The 22,328-nt window shown below is 39.3% G+C and overlaps 1 protein-coding gene across 1 annotated transcript in view; it reads right to left on the bottom strand.

Annotated features, from left to right (window-relative positions):
* Positions 1 to 20,125, bottom strand: part of si:ch211-214p13.7 — a 37,787-nt gene extending 17,662 nt beyond the window's left edge. Inside the window, exon 1 of the mRNA XM_048603237.1 lies at positions 20,004 to 20,125. Coding sequence (XP_048459194.1) covers positions 20,004 to 20,122 — 119 coding nt within the window. The 5' untranslated portion in view covers positions 20,123 to 20,125. The remainder of the gene's footprint in view (positions 1 to 20,003) is intronic.
* Positions 20,126 to 22,328: the final 2,203 nt, after the last annotated feature.

Below are 22,328 nucleotides of genomic sequence, written 5' to 3'. Positions count from 1 at the left end.
CGTCCACAAAATTCTCTCATTTCTCAACAATAACTATGAGCTACGTTAAATAGCCTCTTATGTCAGACTCTGCAATATTTTTCACTGGTTGAAAATAATTTTCATAGAAATTTGCAGTTAAGAATTGCAGACGCTCTTCAACCCAGGGAGTAGCATCGACAGATGAACAGAATCACTGGTACAAGACTTTCAGATATGTTTAGCAAAACAGGCAAATGTTGTAAATTTGCATTGTAATCAGTAAATATTTTGATGGAGCAATACCTCTTTTTAAGGACAAGTTAGAACTTCAAAGAAATATACAGAAACCTGGAACCAAATTGTCTATTATACTGCTCATTCAGTTGGTATCAAGTGTTTTGAAAGTCATGAGAGAGAAAGACACAAACTGACATCTGACAACATCAGAGTTTTTGAAACACAGAGAAATGAGGAGGCAAGTTTTGTTTTATGTTCTTGTTCAGACTTAATCTGCCTTTAAATTTCGGAGCAATAGTTTGTAAGAAGTCAGTGACTTAAAAAATGTAAAAATTTTCCTTGTCCAATGGTCATAAAGTGCAGAAAAACTCAGTACCTGGAGAGGGAAGCAGAGCTAATGTTTCAACATAAAAATGATTCCTTAAAAATTTTAGTGTTTAATTTGAGTTTTGACTGTTTTATCATTATTTCTGGTCATTCTCATGTCTGAATAATAGATACGCTTTTCTCAACTTTTAATGACACACTTCTGGGCCTGGTAGGGCATGACTCCTATGTCACAAGACACCTTATCTGAATAGCAGAGTAACCTGTCAGAGATAGCTTTACACTTAGAGCATATTCCAATGCTGAATGAAAGTAAGTGACACATGTCTAATAGTCACAGAAGAAAGGACACACCCATTAACATCCATCTAATAAACACTTCAAGAAACAAGTGATTGACTGGGTGCCAATGGCAGATCAGGCAGACAGGGTCTGATCTCGAGGCCTCCACTGGTGATGCTAGAGGTAATGGACATGCTGCCTTAGCAACCCTGACCCCACCTTCCACATCTACCCATCACCAGAAACTGCAGGCCTCTGTCTTCAAAGTGATGGGGCCAGCAAATTCCCCTTCTCTGCAAAGGTCGGAGGCAAATGTCACTATCCATGTCACTATTCAACCAGTGCCGTTCTGGACTGTCAACTGCAGAACGGCCTTTTAAAGTTCCAGTGATGACGGTCTATTCAGGAATATGCCAGAAGTGGTGAGTTCTTCTGGCTACGGCGAGTGGTAGAATCAGACAAGAGGGGCGTGATAGGGGCATCGTAGTTCATTCATGAGGCGAGTTTGGGATGATAATGCAAGAAATCTCAAGGAATCTCCATGAAACTTGATGAAAGTGACACAGCCAAAATATGGCAAGAGTTAGTCCAGGAATTTAAGTGGAAATTTAAGGAACCATACAGGTTGCCTGGTCATGTCAGGTGATCATATCAGTCATTTTAGGTCAGTAACATCCTTTTTAAAACCACCTTTAACCCATGGAAGTCTCAGCTATTAAAGTGAAATGATGAAAGCTGAATATTGAGAATCCAGTTTCACCATAATTTTTGACAATATAAAAAGAACAAGACCTACCTTTAACCTTATCAATGTTTTTAAAATTATTTTATGGGATGTAGACATTGCTGATAAAGTCAGTATTTTATATATTTATTGAAACTATTGCGTCTGAGTGACCATGTATATATTCTTTCTACTTTTTCTGTCAATTTTTATTTTCTAGCCTACGGTACAGGCTAGAAAAAAGGTAGGTGTATTTTGGTCGCAATTAGTGCTGTAGGTGGCTGGAGAAGGGTGTGTTCTGAGCAGGAAGAGTCCTGAAAATTGATGCAATAAAACAAGGCTCATGTTCTGTGGTTCTTTTAAACATCACTAGGTGCATTGATGCCAGAGGTTCACAGCAGCAAAGACCATGAGGGGCTTCCAGGCAAACTCTGAAGAGGCAGCGGTAGTCAATAATAAGATCAATGATATCCTATGAGAGGTGCGTGTCAGTGCTTGTATTTTTAAATGTCACGTCCTTAGAAATGAACATTGAGTCTCATGGTCTGTTCTCTTCACCATTTTACCTTCATTCACTTGAGAAGTAAGCTCTACTGACCGCATTTCATGCCTCACATTGAGCTTCATCTCTGCCTCTCACACGTCGCACTGCTGCAAGCATCACACCCCCATATCTCAGTTTCCACACACAACCAGCTATTATAGCCACATCAGTCAAGCGCATTGTACCACACTCTCAGAACATTTCCCTCTCCGTTATTAGACAAGTAAACCCACAACCACGAGCAGCAGGTGTAAACTGGCAGGGCCAGGCACAGCTGTCTGTCCTTACTTGAAGGCACAGACAATGCTCAGCATCATCACAGCAGCCGTGGCTGAAGCTGGGACCCGCAGTGGGGCTAAAGCCAAGATGACAGTATGTTCTTAACTAATTAGAATCATAGAATTCCTAAAAAAGCAGATGGAGGCCATTCAGTCCATTGAGTCTACACTAACCCTCTAAAGAGTGTCGCACTCAGACCCAGCATCCCACCTTATTCCCATAAGCCCACATTTACCATGGTTAACCCACTTAGCCTGCACATCCCTTGACACACAGGGAAATTAGTATGGCCAATCCACCTAACCTTCACATCTTTGGACTGTGGGAGGAAATTGGAGCACCCGGAGGAAACCCGCGCAGACCCGGGGGAGAACGTGCAACTTCACCTAGGCTGAAATCAAACCGGAGTCCCTGGCACTGTGAAGCAGCAGTGCTAACCACTGAGCCATTGTGCCACCCATTATCATCTTTCTCACAGTCCACTTCCCCATCATCCCACAATATCTTTTTATTTAAAAGCTGCAGTCTATTAATGTATCACTTGCTTTCTATCCCTTTCCTCAAAGCAACTCTATCATTAAAACTTTCTCCTGTTGCAAACTGTAACTTGCCTAGCCAGTAACGCACTATGCCAAAGATAAAGAAACTGGTGGTAAAAAAGCACCACTCTGACACTCTGACCAGCTCAACAGATCATGTATTTAGAAGGTACCAATGGGGCAGGATTTGCATATGATGAAACAATGGGCATGATTGGCCTGTAGCCATCACAGTGGGAAAGGATGGTGCCAACTTCCTGAAGAGCAATTTACATATGAGTTCTGATTCAAAAGATTCAAACAAGAACTTGGATGCACGGTCCACAGAAAAAGGCAGCTGAATATGCTTGCTGCATAGGAAGGCCTACTGGAAAGCTTGTGGTTGATGTCAAGGAACATGGAGGTGCCCAACACAATCCTAACACATACCTGGTGCAGAGTTTGCAGCTCATCTTTTCCAGCACGGAAGTTTTAGGCAGTTCTAATTCTGATTTTGAGGACCCAGCCATGATACATGTTTGATTGCCAAAATTTCAGTGATCATTGCAATACAAGCAGAAGACATTAGAGGTTTGAGACTTGCAGTGGAAACTCAAGCTAAAGTCATGAATGGTCAGCTTGTTGCTACACAAGTTCAAGCTAGAAATTCCAGCTGGGAATGCAAGTGTGCTCAGGGATTTGCAGGGTGTTACAGCAATCCTTTGCCCACCACAATGCAGGAATTGCTCAGAATTTACCCCAGGGAATTTGGACTAGCTCTTGGAGTGCAATTCAGTTGTTCTCTTTGAGGGTGACAGCTTTGTTCTGCTTCTGCTGCCATATTGGAACACTCTTGCTGTCGCCTGTCACTGAGCCAGCCCAGATCACTGTTGTCCAAACAAGGAAGGTGTATTCTGTGACTGAGCCTCTGAGCTACAGAGCTGATTGAGATTGGCCTGCAAGACTCTCCCACGCAATGCCAATAGCCTTTCATCAGTCATACTGCATTAAGACAGGCAGAAGAAAGACAAGCACCAAGTAAATGTACACAAGGGGGAGTTGGTGAACTTTGAGTGGTTTGATTTGTTAAGATGTTTTGCAATGTCTATTTTGCATTGGCTTTTCTTTTTGCCCTGTGACCAAGAGGACTCTGTGATAGCTTGTAACTAGACAAGGTAAACTGTAGGCTGATTGGGAAAAAGTAATTGGGGTCATATGAACCACTATAGCAGTCAGATGAGTGGATCACTAATAGCCTGATGGAAATAAGATATCTCTGCTTTAGCTTCCTTTTCCTTTCCTTCTGTTCCTTTTCCTCAACTGTTTCCCATAAACCTGGTGGCAAAGGCATTACTCTTAAGGTGATGCAAATGTTTAAAATACAGTATACCATGAAATCATGACACACACTCTGATAACTGTTGTGATATGTCTCAAAGTCAGTGTTACTTTAAGAGACATGCTCCTGATATCACCATTATAATGCAGTATGTGGTCTAAGGGAATCACCTGAAGCATGATACTCTATTTGAGGCATGCTCCTCTGTTGTAAACTAGTAGATTAATACTAGCTAACACATTTATGTGCCTGTGATTGCAATGTTTATAAATAAAGTTAATTGTATAGATTGTTGGTTTCTTCAATACCATGATATCTGTGCCCAGTTTGTTACGTTATGAGGGATAACATAAGCATTTCCAGGTTAGGTAAAATAATGTGCTGGAGGCAAAGTCACAACACTAAGTAGCACAGGGTTTTTCAAGAGCAATCCATGCAGTTTAAGCAATTCAATGTTCTGCTCAATGACATTTTGCCTGGCAGCATGGTTTTTGTTTTACGTGTGTTTCCCATGTGTGCATAGGAGTCAAGGAGCAGGTGACCAGCAGATAGCCCTCAACACTCAGCAGCCACCTTTCTATCAGTCGCTCAAATGTTGATTGGACATTGTTTAAATGGGATAATATCATAATAGGACAGACAGTGCTAGAAAACACAGATGGTTTACAACCAAAATTTGCAGTCCCAATCTTCTTTCTCAGTCAAATGTCATGTTCTTTCATTTCCTTTTCAGTCCAAATTCATACTGAGCCCCTGAAGTGGACTACAACTATCACCCAGATTCTGTACAACCATACTCAGCCATTCCAGACTCAAGGCACAGGTTCACCTTATAAATCTCCATCCATAATAGCTGTCCCCACATTAGCCTCAAACCTGAAACCAGTCTCCTATAACCTTCAGATATAGACTACATCCAGTCACATTCACATCTGATTTTCGTCAATCCCCACCAGATCCATAATCCAGTCTCAGGCCAACCCCCTAAATAATGGCAAAGCAGACACACTCACAATCTAGCAGTGGCTTAAAAACCTTTTGGCTTTTAGGTCTCTAGTTTTTTAAACAGTATGGCAAATTATCAAAAAGAAAAAGATTATGCAGTTAATAATAAAGAATGAGTATATGGCTGATAAGTCAAAATTACGGATGAACACATAACTCTATTAAGAACAGAAATAAATCTATTCGTGGTCAGAAATATGCTTATTCTTGAACAGATTGTCAGGAAAAAATATCCTGCCTCCTTTGCTGCCTTCAATAAAAAAAACGTAATGTGGTTTTGCAAATTTCGAGTGTGTAACAGACTCTAACATCAAACTGTTCAGAACTGTGAGGTTTGGGCCCAAAAGTGTGTGATGTGACAAAATGTGCCATTCACATTCATACAGAATACACTCTTCCAACATTAGGTCCAAGGCAGATTGCTAGTGCTCAAAGGAGTTTGAAAATAAAAATGTTTATATAGCACTTTTCACAATCACCAAACATGTCAAAAGCATTTTACAGCCAACAAAACCATTTTTGAAGTTTATTCACAATTGTAATGTATGGAATTAAGCAGCTAGGTTGTGCTCTGTAAGCTCCCACAAGTAGTTTCCTAATGACTAGATATTTTATTTGTTGTGATGTTGATTGAGGGGTAAATATCAGTAAGGACAGCGGGATAACTCCCCTGTCCTTCTGTGAAACAGTGCCGGGGGTCTTCTGCTTTTATTCAAGCTGGCAAATGGGACCTCAGTTTGAAATCTCATCTATTTCACAGTTCAATGGTTCCTCAGTACTATTTTCATTATGGTGCTCAGTCCCTGGAACGGGACAGTTCAGAGATTAGTGTACTGCCAACAGGGCCATGGCTAACATGCATCTTTGCATCTGTGCTAAGCAAAACAGACTGTTTGATATCAAAACTCTTTAGAGTACATCAGAAAATGTGTAATCACAAGACAACTGACTAAAATTAGCTGACAAAATATTTTTTACAACAGTGATGTGAAGCCTGCAATTATATTATTCCTTTAATCCTAACAAATTGGAAAGCACATGTTCTATATAAATCATGTGGAAGTGAACCAAAATTTGTGAGAAATAGTAACTTGACTAACCTGAGAAACCTCTTACATAAAAAAATGTTTTTTTCTTGCTGCAATGTGAAATTCAGGCTGGCAAATGATGCATTGAAATGATGTACCCTGACGATAACGGGATAAGAATGATCACAAAATGCGGCATCTGATAACATCAGTTGCACATACAATTGCAAGCATTCTATTGGTGCAGAATCTCTTCTGAGCACACTACACTGAATAAACTACAAACAGCTAAAGCCACAACACTTCACAAGGTGATTCAATGTTAGTACTTAGCAATTTCGACACCAGCAGAATTTTGGACCACATTTTCTTTCTTTTGTTTAAAAATAATTTGAGGTGTTTTCCCTTTTTTCTGCTCTTTCGCCTTACTCAACTTCTTCTTGATATTCTAACATGGTGAGATTATTGGAATAATTTTGTATTCAACATAATCTTCACATTAAGACTCTTCAGAATATTCAATTAAATATTGAAAATACAATCAAATGTTACAATAAAAGAACGCTTCGCTATATGTAACCATAATTCCTTCTGTGTCCACTGACAATAACACAGAGGGGTTCCCAATTTACAAAAGTCCAACTTATGAACACTTACAAACCCAATCCCTTACAGGGGTGTAATTTTAAAGATTCAACACACAAACATTTCCTGTACTTATAAACAACTGCTTTATATTGTCCTGCAATGTGTTCCGAGTTATGTACAAATTGACTCATGAACAGACTCGGCAATGGGATCTATGCACAACACAGGGACTGATGTATTTTCATTGCTGAGCCTATAACATCTCAATTATTTTTCGATCTTATCCAGCCATCTCTTTCACGTAATTCAGATAAGAAAACTTCCACAAATTTTGCCTCAATTTCATTCTCAACACCTCCCTATTCTGCTACCTCTTACACATCTTTCAGTAACTCTCCCAAGCTGAAAAGATCTACAGTTTGTACTTGATTGACTGATTGATCTATTTATTGTCACATGTACCAAAACACAGTGAAAAGCTTTGTTTATGAGTGGCATAGGCAGATCACAGCAAGCAAAGGACGTACAGATTAAAAAGACTTAGAGGCATACAAGTTACATTGTGGGTTACATTATTTAACGCTAGAGTCCATTCAACAGTCTGATAACAGCCGGAAAGAAGCTGTTCCTGAACCTGCTCGTGCATGTGTTCAGGCTTCTGTATCTTTTGCCTGACGAAAGAGATTGTAGGAGATCATTACCAGGGTGCAATAGGTCTTTGATGATGCCCTTCCACGGCAGCAGGTCATGTAAATGGAGTCCATGGGTGGAAGGTTGGCTTCTGTGATGGTCTGGGCTGTGCACACAACCTTCTGTACTTTCTTATGGTCCTGGGCAGAGCAGTTGCCGTACCAGGCCGTTATGCACCCAGCATAACACGTCTCAGCATTCTCCAAATAGCCCTTAAGATCATCCATCGCTGCCTCCTTACAAGCATCAACCACAACTGCCACATCCTCAAACTGCCTTTTCCTCACAGCCCATCATACTTTTTTTGCACCCTGCACATCTTGATCTCACCCATCATTGCCTCCTTGTAGTCTGTCAATGATCACTGTACAACTGCATTTTCTTCTTGATTCAGCATTCAATTAAAACAGAAGATTTTCCTCACATCCCCACTGTGTTAATGTATATTCCCCAGTTAGTAGTATTTTCTTATGTACTCATGGGATGTGAGTAGAATTAGCTTGGCCAGCATTTCTTGTTAATATCTAACTAATTGCTCTGGAGAAAGTAGTGGTGAGCTTCCTTCTTGAATGACTGCAGTCCTTGGGCTGCAGGTACTCCCACAGTGCTGTTCAAAAGAAAGCTCCAGGATTTCAATCCAATCACAATGCAGGAAACGTGACAATTTTCCCAGTCAGGATGCTGCATAGCTTAAATGGGAACGTGCAAGTAAGTGGCTGTGCTTCCATGCACCTGCTGTCCATATGTTTCTAGGCAGTGGAAGCTGCAGGTTTGGAAGGTGCTGCCAAAACAGCATTGATGAGTTCCTGCAATGCATCTTATAGATGGTGCACAGTGCTGCCAATGTGCATCAGTGGTGAATGGAGTGAAAGTTAAAGGTGGGGACTGAAATGAAAACCAAGTGGACTGCTCTGTCTTGGATGGTGTCAAGCTTACTGAGTGTTGATAAACCCCACTTCCCCATCTCGGCAAGCGGAGATATTCTATCACACTCCTGATTTGTGTCTTGTACATGGTGGGCAGGAACTGGGGAGACAGGAGGTGGGTTACCCACCACAGAATTCCTAGCTTCTGACCAGTTCTCAGTTCTTGTAGCCACAGTATTTATATGGCCGGTGCAGTTCAGTTTCTAAACAATGGTGATTGTTGATGTTGATAGTGGGGTATTCAGCAATGGTAAGGCCATTAAATGTCAAGAGACATTTGTTAGATTGTCTCTTATGATGGCTTTTTTTCTGGCAGTTGTGTGGCATGAATGCTACTTGCCACTTATCAGACTAAACTTGAGTGTTGCTCAGCTTTTGCTGCAAATGGACATGGGCTGCTTCAGTATCTGAGGAGTTATGAATGGCATTGAAAATTGCACTATCATCAGTGAATACACCCAATTCTGAACTTTTGATGGAGGGAAGATCATTATGAAACAGCTGAAGACAGCTGGACCTAGCAAACCACACTAAGGAACTCCTGCAGGATAGGGGGAATAGATTTAAAACAGAAACATAAACAGAAGTTGCTGGAAAAGCTCAACAGATCTGGCAGCATCTGTGAAGAAAAAAATCAGAGTTAACATTTTGGGTCCAGTGACCCTTCCTCTGTTCTAAGGAAGCGTCACCGGACCCGAAACATTAACTCTGATTTTTTTCTTCACAGATGCTGCCAGACCTGCTGAGCTTTCCCAGCAACTTTGTTTTTGTTCCTGATTTACAACATCCGCAGTTCTTTCAATTTAACACAGAGCTGTTGAGGAATTACTTGTTTCAAAGGGTCTTCAGTCTGTGGAATTCACTACCACACAGTGTGATGGATGCTGGGATATTGAGAAAATTTAAGGAGGCGATAGATAGAGTTTGAAAATGAGTTGAAAGATTAAGGAAAATGGAATTGAGTCTGAGATGAAATCAGCCTTGATCGTATTGAAAGGTGGAGCAGGCTCAAGGGACTGAGTTGCTTACTCCTGCTCCTAGTTCTTATGCTATATCCTGGAGCTGAGATGATTGACTTCCAACAATGAAAATCATCTTCCTTTGTTCCAGGCATGATTTCAACTAGTGAAGAGTTTTCCCCTGATTCTCAATGACTCCAATTTTATTAGGGCTTCTTTATGCCATACACAGCCTTGATGTCATGACCAGTCAGTCTCACCTCACCTCACCTCTGGAATTCAGCTCTTTTATCAATGTTTGGAGGAAGGCTAGAGTGAGGTTAGGTACTGAGTGGCCTTGGGAGAATCTAAACTGAGAATCAGTGAGCAGGTTTTACTTTTGTATGTGCAGCTCGATAGCATCTCAACAATCCCTTCTATCACTTTGATGAAGATCAAGAATACATAAAAGTGGTAATTGGCTTCTTTTGGACATAACATACATCAGCAATTTTTCATATTCCACATGACAATACTATAGCTCTACTGGGACAGCTTGGCTAGTCCATAGCTAGTTCTGGAGCACTTGTCTTCAAGGCTATTTCCAACTTGTTGTCAGGACCCATACTTTTTGGAGTATCCATTCAGAAATTTCTTGCTATTATGTCTTTTTCTTGCTATTTTCTTGCTATCTTGCTAGCAAAGACAAAACCATATTCTTCAGTAAGATATCTCTGTACATCATCTGATTGGTTAGGGGCCTCAGAAAGAGGCCGAGATGGATCATCTATTTCTCTTTCCAGCTGAAGGTACATGTAAATTTCCTTGGGAAGGAAAGGTGAAAATAATTACTGCAATTTCAATGATGCTTGTCATATGGTTCAGAACTTTGTACGTTTTAAGTGCAGTCACGAAACTGGGTGAGTAATGGTTATTGTCTCAGCCTAAACCACAATGCATCCTGCAGGTTCCTTCGGTGTTGTCAGCACATTTCGTAGAATCCCCACAGTGTGTAAACAGGCTGTTCAGCCCAACAAGTCCACACCCACACTTAGAGCATCCCACCCAGACCCATCCCCCTATAACCCACCTAATCTACACATCCCTGAACACTATGGGCAATTTAGCATGGCCAATCCACCTAGTCTGCACATCTTTGGACTGTGGGAGGAAACCAGAGCACTCGAAGGAAACACACGCAGACACGGGAGAACGTGCAAACTCCATGCAAACATTTGCCCGAGGGTGGAATCAAACCCAGGCCCCTGGCGCTGTGAGGCAGCAGTGCTAACCAGAGTCACTGTGCCACCCCAGTTTGAAATAATTATCTCAGGGTGACTCAGGTGACGTAACACCTCAGTAGACAAAAGAGTAGCAGGACTACTGTCTGATAAATACTGATAGTTACTGTAAATCTATGTTCTGAACATACTTGACGACACTGGCTCTCAGTGAGTAGATGTCCCTGTATCCCAATTACATAGTTACTGAAATTCCAGTATTATTTTCACAACTGAGTTATACTATCTAATTGCAACATTTGAATACTGCTGCGAATATAGAATTTGGTTTATGCTTGGGACAATATACATCATGTATGACACCAGCCTGCAATGCTCAGTGCACTAGATTGAAATTCTCTTTAGGTCACATCAGGTTATTTACATTTCAGTTAATGAGCAAGACAAAACCATATTCTTCAGTAAGATACCTCTGAACATCAATGAATAGGACAACATAGGCCACTTCTGAACATGGAGCACAAGCTTAAATAGTTTGGCATGGTTCAGGTCTAAATTATTCCCTGACTATACAGTCCTTTACATTGTATTTTTTATTCAACTTGAAGATAACTTTAACATAATTAAAGTATGACACTGATACTAGCCTTGATGTATCTTAGTCTCAGTAATAGACTAAGTGCTCTCAACATAGAAATAATAAGCTGGCAAATTGGATTTCTTTACATACAAAGACAAAATACAATTATTATAACAGATAACAATAGATTGATGATTCATGGTGTTTTCAGTCACTTCTGGCAGTCAAATTAAGGGTACACTTCAGTGAATACAGTGTAAAATAAATCAGAAATTTCAAGAATAAAAACAGCTGTTCCATCAGACCCACAGCAAATGATTGATGATTTGAGGTGAAGCCTCTAGATCACAATAATTGCGGGATATTAAAGAAGGTAAGGAGCAGAAAATTTGAAGCGAGCAGGCCACTGAGAAAGTGAATGAGAAAGTAAAGGAAATGTTATTATTTTCAATTTAATTGTTACATTTTTATTTGAGACCAAGAAATAACAGTAACCTTCCTGCTGATTTTATGGAGTGTTTCAACAATTTAAAAGTAGCTCATTCATATCTGAAGTGCTTTAAGAGATCCTGAGGTCATGAAGGATGTTATATAAATGTACTTTCTTTCTTTTCTTCCATCTGGAGCTCCTTACATATTTGTCTGTTTGGTTTGTCATTGCTGTTTCTGTCTATTACGTTGCAAATTTTGCTGATAGTGGAAAGGCAGAATGTTATTTCTATCACACTTAATACACGTATTTTTCATCTGGGACTCAATATATTTCCACCTTGGTTGCATATTTATTGCATCTAACTGCCATTATGTACAGTAATTCCATCTCAGACCTGCACTTTCCTTAAACTGTTCTGTGATACCGCTGCCTTCCTTAAAATCTTTGACTTGCATGCTTCCATTTTGGAAAGGTTGGCAAGGAAACAAAATATTTTCAATAGTGGCATGAAATATGATGTGGTTAAATTCAAATGTGAACCAAATCAACTCATAAATGGAACTGTATCTTGTGTCTGTACGTAAATAATTCCAAGTTTCCATATATATATTTCCATATTGAGAGGGTGTCCCTCCGGTTCATGTTACTATAAGTGGATCAGCCTGATGCAGTGCCATATGTTGGTGGAGTGAAGAATGAAGCAGTTTTAAAGAGCTCTCAAGTCTACCATTGTAATGGAAAATTCTCTGCTAAAACTAGATCTGTGAATTTTAAATCTAATTACTCTTTCCCAATACATAAATGGAAACAGTTTTCCATGAAACCAAACATTATGGTGGATAATATTTTAACACTGGATCCAGAATCTTAAAAAAAAGTAATGACAACTGAAAGTATCTGTGAACAATCTACAGGTAACTTTTAAATCAGGTGCAAGTACATGTTATACCTTCTGACTATTATTTAGATTTATAATATAGTCTAGAATCTGGATTTAACATTTATGGAACTTCTCTTTTAGTGGCACACATGAGGACAGTGTTAGGACAGGCTCATAGGACTGAAGGGTCTATTCCTGCTCGTATTTCTAATGTTCATATGTTTTTAAAAGGGCAATATCTGTTATGAAAAGCTTGCAAGATTTGCAAGATGATGTAGTATGAGTAAGGATCAATAAAGGTTACCGATTTTAAAAACTGCAATTTCCTGACTCATCAGAAACAGGAAAACTTTGAGGCAGGTAGAAACTAAGCCCAAAAACCTAGGTATATCTGAAGACAACCAACATACCAAAATGTTTGGGGAATTTCTAAAATACAAGAAAAATTAAAGAGATTTTAAAAATTAAAATGTGATAATGATAATAAATAATATTATTCTACATCTTAGAATTTTTCACTATGTTCAACTCTAACACAATGTTGCTGCTGAAACAAAAATGTGGCTTATGATAATGTGGAAGCTGTCTTTTGTCCTGTAACGTGATTTATAATTGCTCAGCCCACCCACAAAGCTGGTATTTCCTGCCGATAACTAACTATGTTCGGAGATGTAGATGTTTAATAAGTGATTGTATGGCACTTACAACATGTAATACAGATCTTGAAGTTGACAAATAGGAGCAAGAGCCAGCCATTCAGCCCTTTGAACCCACTCAGCCATCCACTGTGATCATGTCTGATCTTCTACTTGAACACTCTTCAACACCACTGCTCCTTTGACAGAGTCTTCCAAACCTGCAACCTCTTACCACCTAGAAGGACAAGGGCAATAGATTCTTGGAAACACCACCAGCTGCAAGTTCCTTTCCAAGTCACAGACCTCCCTGATTTGATATTATATTGTCATTCCTTCATTGCCTCTGCGTCAAAATCATGGAACAGTCTTCGTAACAGCATTTGAGGTGTCCCTACACCTCAACGATTGCAATGGTTCAAGAAGGCAACAATTTCTCCAGGAATAAGCAATAAATTCTGGCCTAATCAGTGATTGTGCATACCATGCATAAATGTTCAGAAAAATCCTTAATTAATCTCCTATCCTTTGATGTTTTCAATATGTAGAAGTCTATCAAACTCAGTTGTGAACATACTCAATGACTCTCAATAGTCTTCTGAGGCAAACTAAAATTCTAAAGATTCAGCACCCTCTGAGCGAAGAAATTCCTCATCAATACTAAATAGCTTGCCACTTATTTTGAGACTGCATCCCTTGATTCAAGATAACCACAACCCAGCTTTTCTGCATGTACCCTATTGATCCCTCTGACAATTTTGTAAGTTTGAAGAAGATCACCTGGCATTTTTCTAAACTCCACATAATACAGGCCCAGTCTATTCAATCTTTCCCGATGGGACAATCCTTTCACCCAGAAGTTGGTTTAGTATACCTTCTTTGCACTCCTTCTATGGAAGACATATCTTTCCCTAAATAAGGAGACCAAAAGTATGCATAATACGTCATCTGGTTATATCAAGATACCATACAATTGCAGCACTTTGCAGGACTGATTCTGGTAGGACTCTATTGAAAGCTTTTTGAAAATCTACACAGACTACATACACTGAATCGCAAAGTGGCAGGGCAGGCTCAGACTGAATTGTCTACTCCTGCTCCTATTTCTCACATTCTTATGTTTTTAAAGGGTGTTATGGTATCAACCAATACATATTTATAGGATGGTGCAGATTAGTAAGGTTCAATAAGGTTAGCATTCAGTGTCAATTTTTAAAAACTGCAATTTTCCAGATCCGTTTGTAGCACTTGTACCAGGAAAACAGTGAGGCAGGCAGAAATTGGGCCCTGTATTATAGTCCTTTTTGCAGTACTATATAACTGCTTCAGTCAGTTAGTCAAATCCACTTGTAATAAATAAAAACCGAAAGAACTGCGGATGCTGTAAGTCGGGAGCAAAATCAAAGTTGCTGGAAAAGATCAGCAGGTCTGGCAGCATCTGTGAAGGAAAAAACAGAGTTAACGTTTCAGGTCCGGTCGCAAAACGTTAACTCTGTTTTTGACTTCACAGATGCCGCCAGACCTGCAGAGATTTTCCAGCATAGTTTCAGAGATAGCAGGAACTGCAGATGCTGGGGAATCTGAGACAACAAGGTGTAGAGCTGGATGAACACAGCAGGCCAAGCAGCATCAGAGCAGCAGAAAGGCTGACGTTTCAGGCCTAGACCCTTCTTTTTTGTTCCACTTTAATAAAGGGCAGCATACCATTTGCCTTCTTAATTGCTTGCTGTACCTGCACGTTTATTTTCAGTGTCTCATGAACAAGGATGTTCATGTCTCTTTGTAAATCAACACTTGCCTGTCTCTCACAATTTAAGAAAAATTCAAGTATTCTTGAGTTCGGGAGAAGGGTCACCGGACCCGAAACATTAACTCTGATTTTTTCTTCACAGATGCTGCCAGACCTGCTGAGCTTTTCCTGCTTTTGTTTAAGAAATACTCTATAGTTCTGTTTTTCCTAACAAAGTGGATGACTTCACATTTCAACATATTGAATTCCTTCTGCCAAATTTTTGCCCACTCAATTAGCCTCTCCAAATCCCCTTGAAGTTTCCTTGGATCATCTGTATACATTCTCAACTAGTTTTGTATCCTCTGCAACTATTGAAATATTGCATTTAATACCCATATCCAAATCATTGATATGGATTATGGATACCTCAGGGCCCTTGTAACTGTGGTACCTCACTAGTTACACCATGTCAATTTGAAAATGATCCATGTATTCCTACTTTCTGTGTGCTATCTATTAACCAGCTCTCAGCCCACGCCAGTATATTCCCCCAATCGTTGGTGCTATAATTTTATTTACTAATCTGGGACGTCATTGAAAGCCCTCTAAAAATCTAAACAGATTAACGGAATCTGTTGGTTACACCCACAAAGAACAAAAACAGGTTTGTCAAAGATAATTTCCTTTTTTATAAATCCATGTTGACTCTGACCAATCCTTCCATTATTTTCTAAGTGTCAAGTTATCACATCGCCTACTATTAATCCTAGCATTTTCCCTGTTACTGATTTTAGGCTAAGAGATCTGTAGTTCCTCATTTTCTCTCTCCCTCCTTTCTTAAATAGTGCAAATTACATCTGCCACTTTCCAGTCTGCATGAACCATTCCAGAGCCTATAAAAAATTAAAAGAAGACCACCACACATTCACAATCACTCTAGCCACCTCTATCTCGATTCTGGGATGTAGGTCATCTGGTCCAGAGGATTCATCTACTTTAAATCCAATTAATTTGTCTGCTACTTTTTTTTTATACCAGTAGTAATAAACCTTCCAATTTCTCATTTATACTTGTCCCTGGATTCTCTATTTTCTTTCTGGGAGGCTTTTAGTATTTTCCTCTGAGCACAGACACAAAGTAATCACCTAGTTTCTCAATGGACACACATTTGTTTTTGCAAATCTTTCCTTTTATACATACCTTTAAAAGCTTTTACAAAACTGTTTTCATTATTCTCACTCATTTATGTTCAATTGTATTTTCTCTTTCTTAATATTTTACTTGATTCTCCTTTGCAGAAATTAATACCTTAAATGTACCTTAAGAATATAGCACATTTCCAGATTTAAGGCTATGCTTTCATCTAATGTAAGTTCTATTGTAAGTACAAATATCTGCATTAAAACTACGCATTTTGATAATCTGTAGAAATTTAAGCACAAATGTTATCATCTAATTTATAAGTAGATGCTCAAGCCCTCCAACTGTGTCACACTTGATGCTGGGCCAACATTTCAGTGGCCTACCCCATTATTTCCTTCTTTTTGATTCAGTGTCTAATTTTGCCTCATTGCATTTCAATGAAGTTTGTCTAAATTGTTTCCAATGTTAAAGTTCCTATATAAATGCAAGTTGTTACTATGTTGTGTAAGTATATATATTTAAAAGATTCTCAGGAACTATTTTAAAAGTTAACACATGTGGAATTGTTAGCAGGATCAAGACAACGGACAGTCTGAGCAGGATGTGATCAGGTTGTAATCCAAGCAAGATAATTTATTTGTGGAGTCAGTGTTGTTTAGAACCATCTTATAGCACATTACTACTGTAATGGCTAGCTGTAAGAAGACAGAGGGTGGTGGTTGATGGGAAATGTTCATCCTGGAGGTCAGTTACTAGTGGTGTACCTCAAGGATCTGTTTTGGAGCCACTGCTGTTTGTCATTTTTATAAATGACCTGGATGAGGGCATAGAAGGATTGGTTAGTAAATTTGCGGATGACACCAAAGTCGGTGGAGTTGTGGATAGTGCGGAAGGATGTTGCAGGTTACAGAGGGGCATAGATAGGTTGCAGAGCTGGGCTGAGAGGTGGCAAATGGAGTTTAATGCGGAAAAGTGTGAGGTGATTCACTTTGGAAGGAGTAACAGGAATACAGAGTACTGGGCTAATGGTAAGATTCTTGGTAGTGTGGATGAGCAGAAAGATCTCGGTGTCCATGTGCATAGATCACTGAAAGTTGCCACCCAGGTTGATAGCGTTGTTAAGAAGGCATACGGTATGTTAGGTTTTATTGGTAGAGGGATTGAGTTTCGGAGCCATGAGGTCATGTTGCAGCTGTACAAAACTCTGGTGCGGCCGCACTTGGAGTATTGCGTACAGTTCTGGTCACCGCATTACAGGAAGGATGTGGAAAAGGTGCAGAGGAGATTTACCAGGATGTTGCCTGGTATGGAGGGAAGGTCTTATGAGGAAAGGCTGAGGGACTTGAGGCTTTTTTCGTGAGAGAGAAGAAGGTTAAGAGGTGACTTAATAGAGACATACAAGATGATCAGAGGATTAGATAGGGTGGACAGTGAGAGCCTTTTTCCTCGGATGGTGATGGCTAGCACGAGGGGACATAGCTTTAAATTGAGGGGTGATAGATATAGGACAGATGTCAGAGGTAGGTTCTTTACTCAGAGAGTAGTAAGGGCGTGGAGTGCCCTGCCTGCAAAAGTAGTAGACTTGCCAACTTTAAGGGCATTTAAATGGTCATTGGATAAACATATGGATGATAATGGAATAGTTTAGGTTAGATGGGCTTCAGATTGATTTCACAGGTCGGCACAACATCGAGGGCCGAAGGGCCTGTACTGCGCTGTAACGTTCTATGTTCTATGTTCTATGTTCTACTGAGATGTTATTCTCTTGTGTTTCATTTTTTAAAAATTTCTGACAGCACAATACACCATAATTGAAGAACCTGGCATATGAAAGAGGAATGCAATCAAAATGCCTCCACACAAAATTCAGTTGCATTGTACTGTGGCGTAATCTAATATTTATTCACTCACAGCACACCAATATATTAAATATAATTAGGTTAGCTTGAGGGAGCAAGGCAGAGAAGCATACTCGATATAGAAACTTAATAAGAAAAATGCAGGGCTATAAAAAAGAACAAAGGCAGAAAAAGAGAAATCAAAAAAGAAGTTAAATTTCGACATTTTAACTTCAGATTGCAATGTTTGACCAGCTTTACTGTTTCTACATGTGTTTCCTGATATGATACTGTCCATCTGGGTAAAAGCATCAAGAAAATACAGGGGAAGCATGACAATGTCTTTGGGTCACTGCATCCACCTGTTTGATTTGGTTATAAGTATGCATTGACTACTCACTGCTCATTTTAAGTACCAAAATATTTTTTCAGCCTTCAATATATACAGTTCAATATTATCTGATTACAGGCAAATATTTTCTTTTGTGATTTTGGAGTCATTGCATTCTTGAAATCAGTTTCAATATTAGTTCTAGAAGATAATGTTAAACACAGTAAACCTAAGCATCAGTTTCTCCTAGAGTTAAGGTTACATTCCTAAACTCTCACAAGATATGAGTCTGTAATTTATTTTCTTTGCTATCTCCTGAGTCATCAGATACTGCTTGATGATCAAGCTAATTTTAGTTTTATTAACTCATTTAAAATAAGGTACGCAGGCTGAAGAATACACAGTGCTTGCCACATAACACTTTCATCAAAATTGGTGGTTTGGGACTAAAAAAATTGATGTAATTACACAAGGCAATCACTTCATTAACCTGAAACGTGCATATTTGCACATTGTCTCAAATGAGTGTTTGTTTCCTTGCTATTACAGTCATGAGAAGTACTGAAGGTTAAATAAATGAAGCAACCTTCTGGAAATTGTTCACTGACTGTTCCTAAAATTTATATTTGTCTATGCCTACCAAATTACTGGACTTCAGATATATACATTAACCCTGATGTTGCTCAATGGTTTTACCAATGAGGATAGCAGAACTCTGGAAAAAGCGAGGAACCAGTAGTGCGAAGTTGTCACCTTGATTAGGGTTTCCTTTTGGCATGAAAAGTCCAGAAATTTTGACATTACAAGTGGAATGACAGGACAAGGACCAAGAGTAGCCAGAAAAACTGCTGCTGGTCAGCCTCGATAGATTGGGTAAACCAGCTTCCACAGGAGACAAGCTGGTGAATAACCTGGAATCCATTAGACCCTGTGTGCTCGGTGGGTCAACTGTACCTGTACCACAAGACAGGTGCTCTTAGCAGCCTTGTTACCAATGGCCAGGAGTAAGCAGGTGCCAGAAATGTGTCTGAAGTGGGGCCAACATTCATCCGCCTCTTTCAAATAGGGTACCCACTTCCTGGCTGCACAAGTCTGGGCTGAAGCCTGGCATAACCGTCAATGTTGTATTTCAAAGAAGCTTTGAACATTTACTACATTCCTTTTAGAGATGTTCTTTTCTGTGATTTATAATTAGAAGATGGTTAATACAAATTATGAAGTTGCGCTAACTAATCTACAGAGTCACTTGAGGCCAGATTTAAAATACTCTTGACAATGACAATGCAAGGAAGCTGACCTAAGGCCCGTGGTACTGAGATTCACACTTACACATGTTACTTGCAATGCCGGTTTTCACCTATAATGAAACACAGTATCCTCATTTCTGGCTGAATGAATCACATGGTTTGGACCTCCAACAGCTTTTGGATGGAGTGACACCAGGAAACATGATAATTAGGGAGCGCTGCTGGCGGCTTGTTAGAATAATCAAGCTAGATCCTAGCTTCTGTCCCTCTGTCAAAACAAAAGGCGCAGCCTTTTTAAAGCTGCTCTAACTTTCCAACATATTCCTTTTGCTCATGTTTTAAGAATCAGCCATGTTCCGTTCAAAGCGACCCTTTCTCTTTTAAAACCAAGTGAATTATCTGGTACCGATTGTGGGAAACAGCTCTGTTCGTTTACTACATCAAAAGGAAGGTTTCGAACAAAATATCATTTTCAACATATAAAAAAAATTGATCACAATACACTGAGTTGTGAGTCTTTTACACGTTGGTGCTAACATTGCACTTCTTGTACTCACTTCTGTGTTTTGCAACAGTTCCCCATGTCACTTGTCAGACAGGTCTGTGGAATAAGAGACTGCAGCTCAACACTGACCCTCACAAACTCATCTAGCGGCTGGAAACATGGCACTAACATTTGTTAGACGGAAGTCTTCGACGTATCCGGAGGAAAAAATGCGTTATAAATTAAATAAAGATAAGAGCGTCATTTCCTCTCATCTGCCAGTTTTATTTCTGCCCCTCGATGCATATAGAAAGCCCCGTGTCAGTGCACTCCGAAAAAAAAACTTTTTCAAGAGAGACCATGTTGAGAAACGATCAGCCAGCAGTGAAAATAGGTAGCTTCACTCAACATACATGTAGATTGAAGTTGCTGTGGTTAGGAAAGTAATCCTCATGGCTTTTAAATTCTCTTTTCTCCTTACATGTACCGGATCAATTGTTGTGAGTTATTTGTATCATGGAAATGCACAAACTAGAATGAATAAATAATTTACTATTGTATCTAATATCAAGTGAAATTACTACCAATTCTGATCTTTTTTAAAATGTGGCGAACTCAAAAATCTTCGCTGGTTAAAGGGATGTTGCCAACGCCACCCAACACTTCAAAATGATGATTCAGCAAATGACCTCCTCATTCCCCAAATCACAATAAGAATCTAAACTCATTCCTCAAATTTCTACTTATAATTTATTTAGGATTGCCTGCGCGAGTTTGCTGGCTTTAATAAAACATTTTTAAAGGGGAAATAGAATAATATTTAGTCGTGAGCCATTAACTTGAAGTATCCACACTAGTCAAAAATAAGCGCAACATTTAGTTTATTGCTGTACATTCCATAGAGGAGACCGCCCACATATACCAAAGACTTTTCACCTCAAATCTATAGTAAAGAAACAAGCCATCCAGCCAAGCTGATCCATGCTTTATGTACATATAATCCACACAGCTTCCTCCTCCCTAACCCCATCCTCCCTTCATATACCTTATTCATTTCTCTCTTAACTTCCACTTAAATTTTTCAATAGAATCAGCTTTAACCAATCCATTACTACATACCACCGTCTGGATGAAGAAAATCCTTCTGTTTTATTTATCATCTATTAGTGATTATCTTAGATGTATGCCTCCTGTCCTGGACTCAACCAAAAGTGGATTTTTTTTTTTCTCACATCCACTCTATTATCTTGCACAATTTCAAAAATCTAACCAAGTAATCTCCTAGTTTTCTCTACCATAGAAAACACCAGCCTACTCAATCTTTACTGATAATTGTGACCTTCTAAATCCGGTAACATCCCTGTACTTCTTGCATTTTCTCTGGTTCTTTAATATCTTGTGAGGACGAGAACATGCGGCCGTGAGTTATTTATGAATTTAATACTTGCTCCCTGTTTTTGTACTGTGGTCAAAACCCTTGTGAAAGTCTATACATACCACTGTATTGCTGTCCATTGTATTGCTGTCTGCTGGTTCTGTTATCTCTTCACAAAATTCAATAAAGTTGACTATACAACAGCATCGCTTTCAAAATCCAAGCTGACATTTTATGTTCTTTGTTCTTTTTTGTCTTTGTTCTCTAACTTCCTTTTACTTTATTTTTGTAATGGTCTTTACATTTCACCTGTCTGTGGCACTTGTGCTTTATTTTCTCTATCTACACTCTAAAACAAAGAGCAGTTATTTCTACATCTGGAACACTATTAATGTCACCATTAAAATAAATAGGCCTATCACTTAAATTTAGTGCTTGCAGCACAAAGAATGCCACAACACTTTCTTCAACAGAGGAAATATTGTCCACATATAAGAGAAATGGTAACTGCGGGAGTTTCTGCTAATTGAAAGCTGGTTGCTTTACACGATTGTCTTGAAATACACCCACACCATAACACTACACCTTTACAAAATGAACTTACAGAATTTCATCACCACGCTCAAAAATAATCTGATTCACATTGCATGAATTAATTTTGAAAAGATGATTTTTTTAAATCTGGATAATGTAACTTTCATTTTATTCAGTCATGAGATGAGGGCATCACTGGCTAATTGCCCAGAGGACAGTTAAGAGTCAACCACATTACTGTGGGCCTGGAGTTACATGTAAACCAGACCAGGTAAGAATGTCAGTTTCCATCCCTAAAAAACATTAGTGAACCAGGCGGGTTTTTCCTGACAATCGACAATTCATGATTCATAGTTACACTTAGACTCTTAATTCCAGATGTTCATTGAATTCAAACTGCCCTGGCAGGATTCAAACACAAGTCCCCAGGAATTTAAGATAACAAGGTGTAGAGCTGGATGAACACAGCAGGCCAAGCAGCATCACAGG

This window comes from Rhincodon typus, chromosome 11, assembly GCF_021869965.1.
Source record: "Rhincodon typus isolate 14 chromosome 11, sRhiTyp1.1, whole genome shotgun sequence".
Classification (NCBI taxonomy): Eukaryota; Metazoa; Chordata; class Chondrichthyes; order Orectolobiformes; family Rhincodontidae; genus Rhincodon; species Rhincodon typus.
Note: the sequence above shows the minus strand (reverse complement) of the source record. Positions and strands in the feature narration are given on the sequence as shown.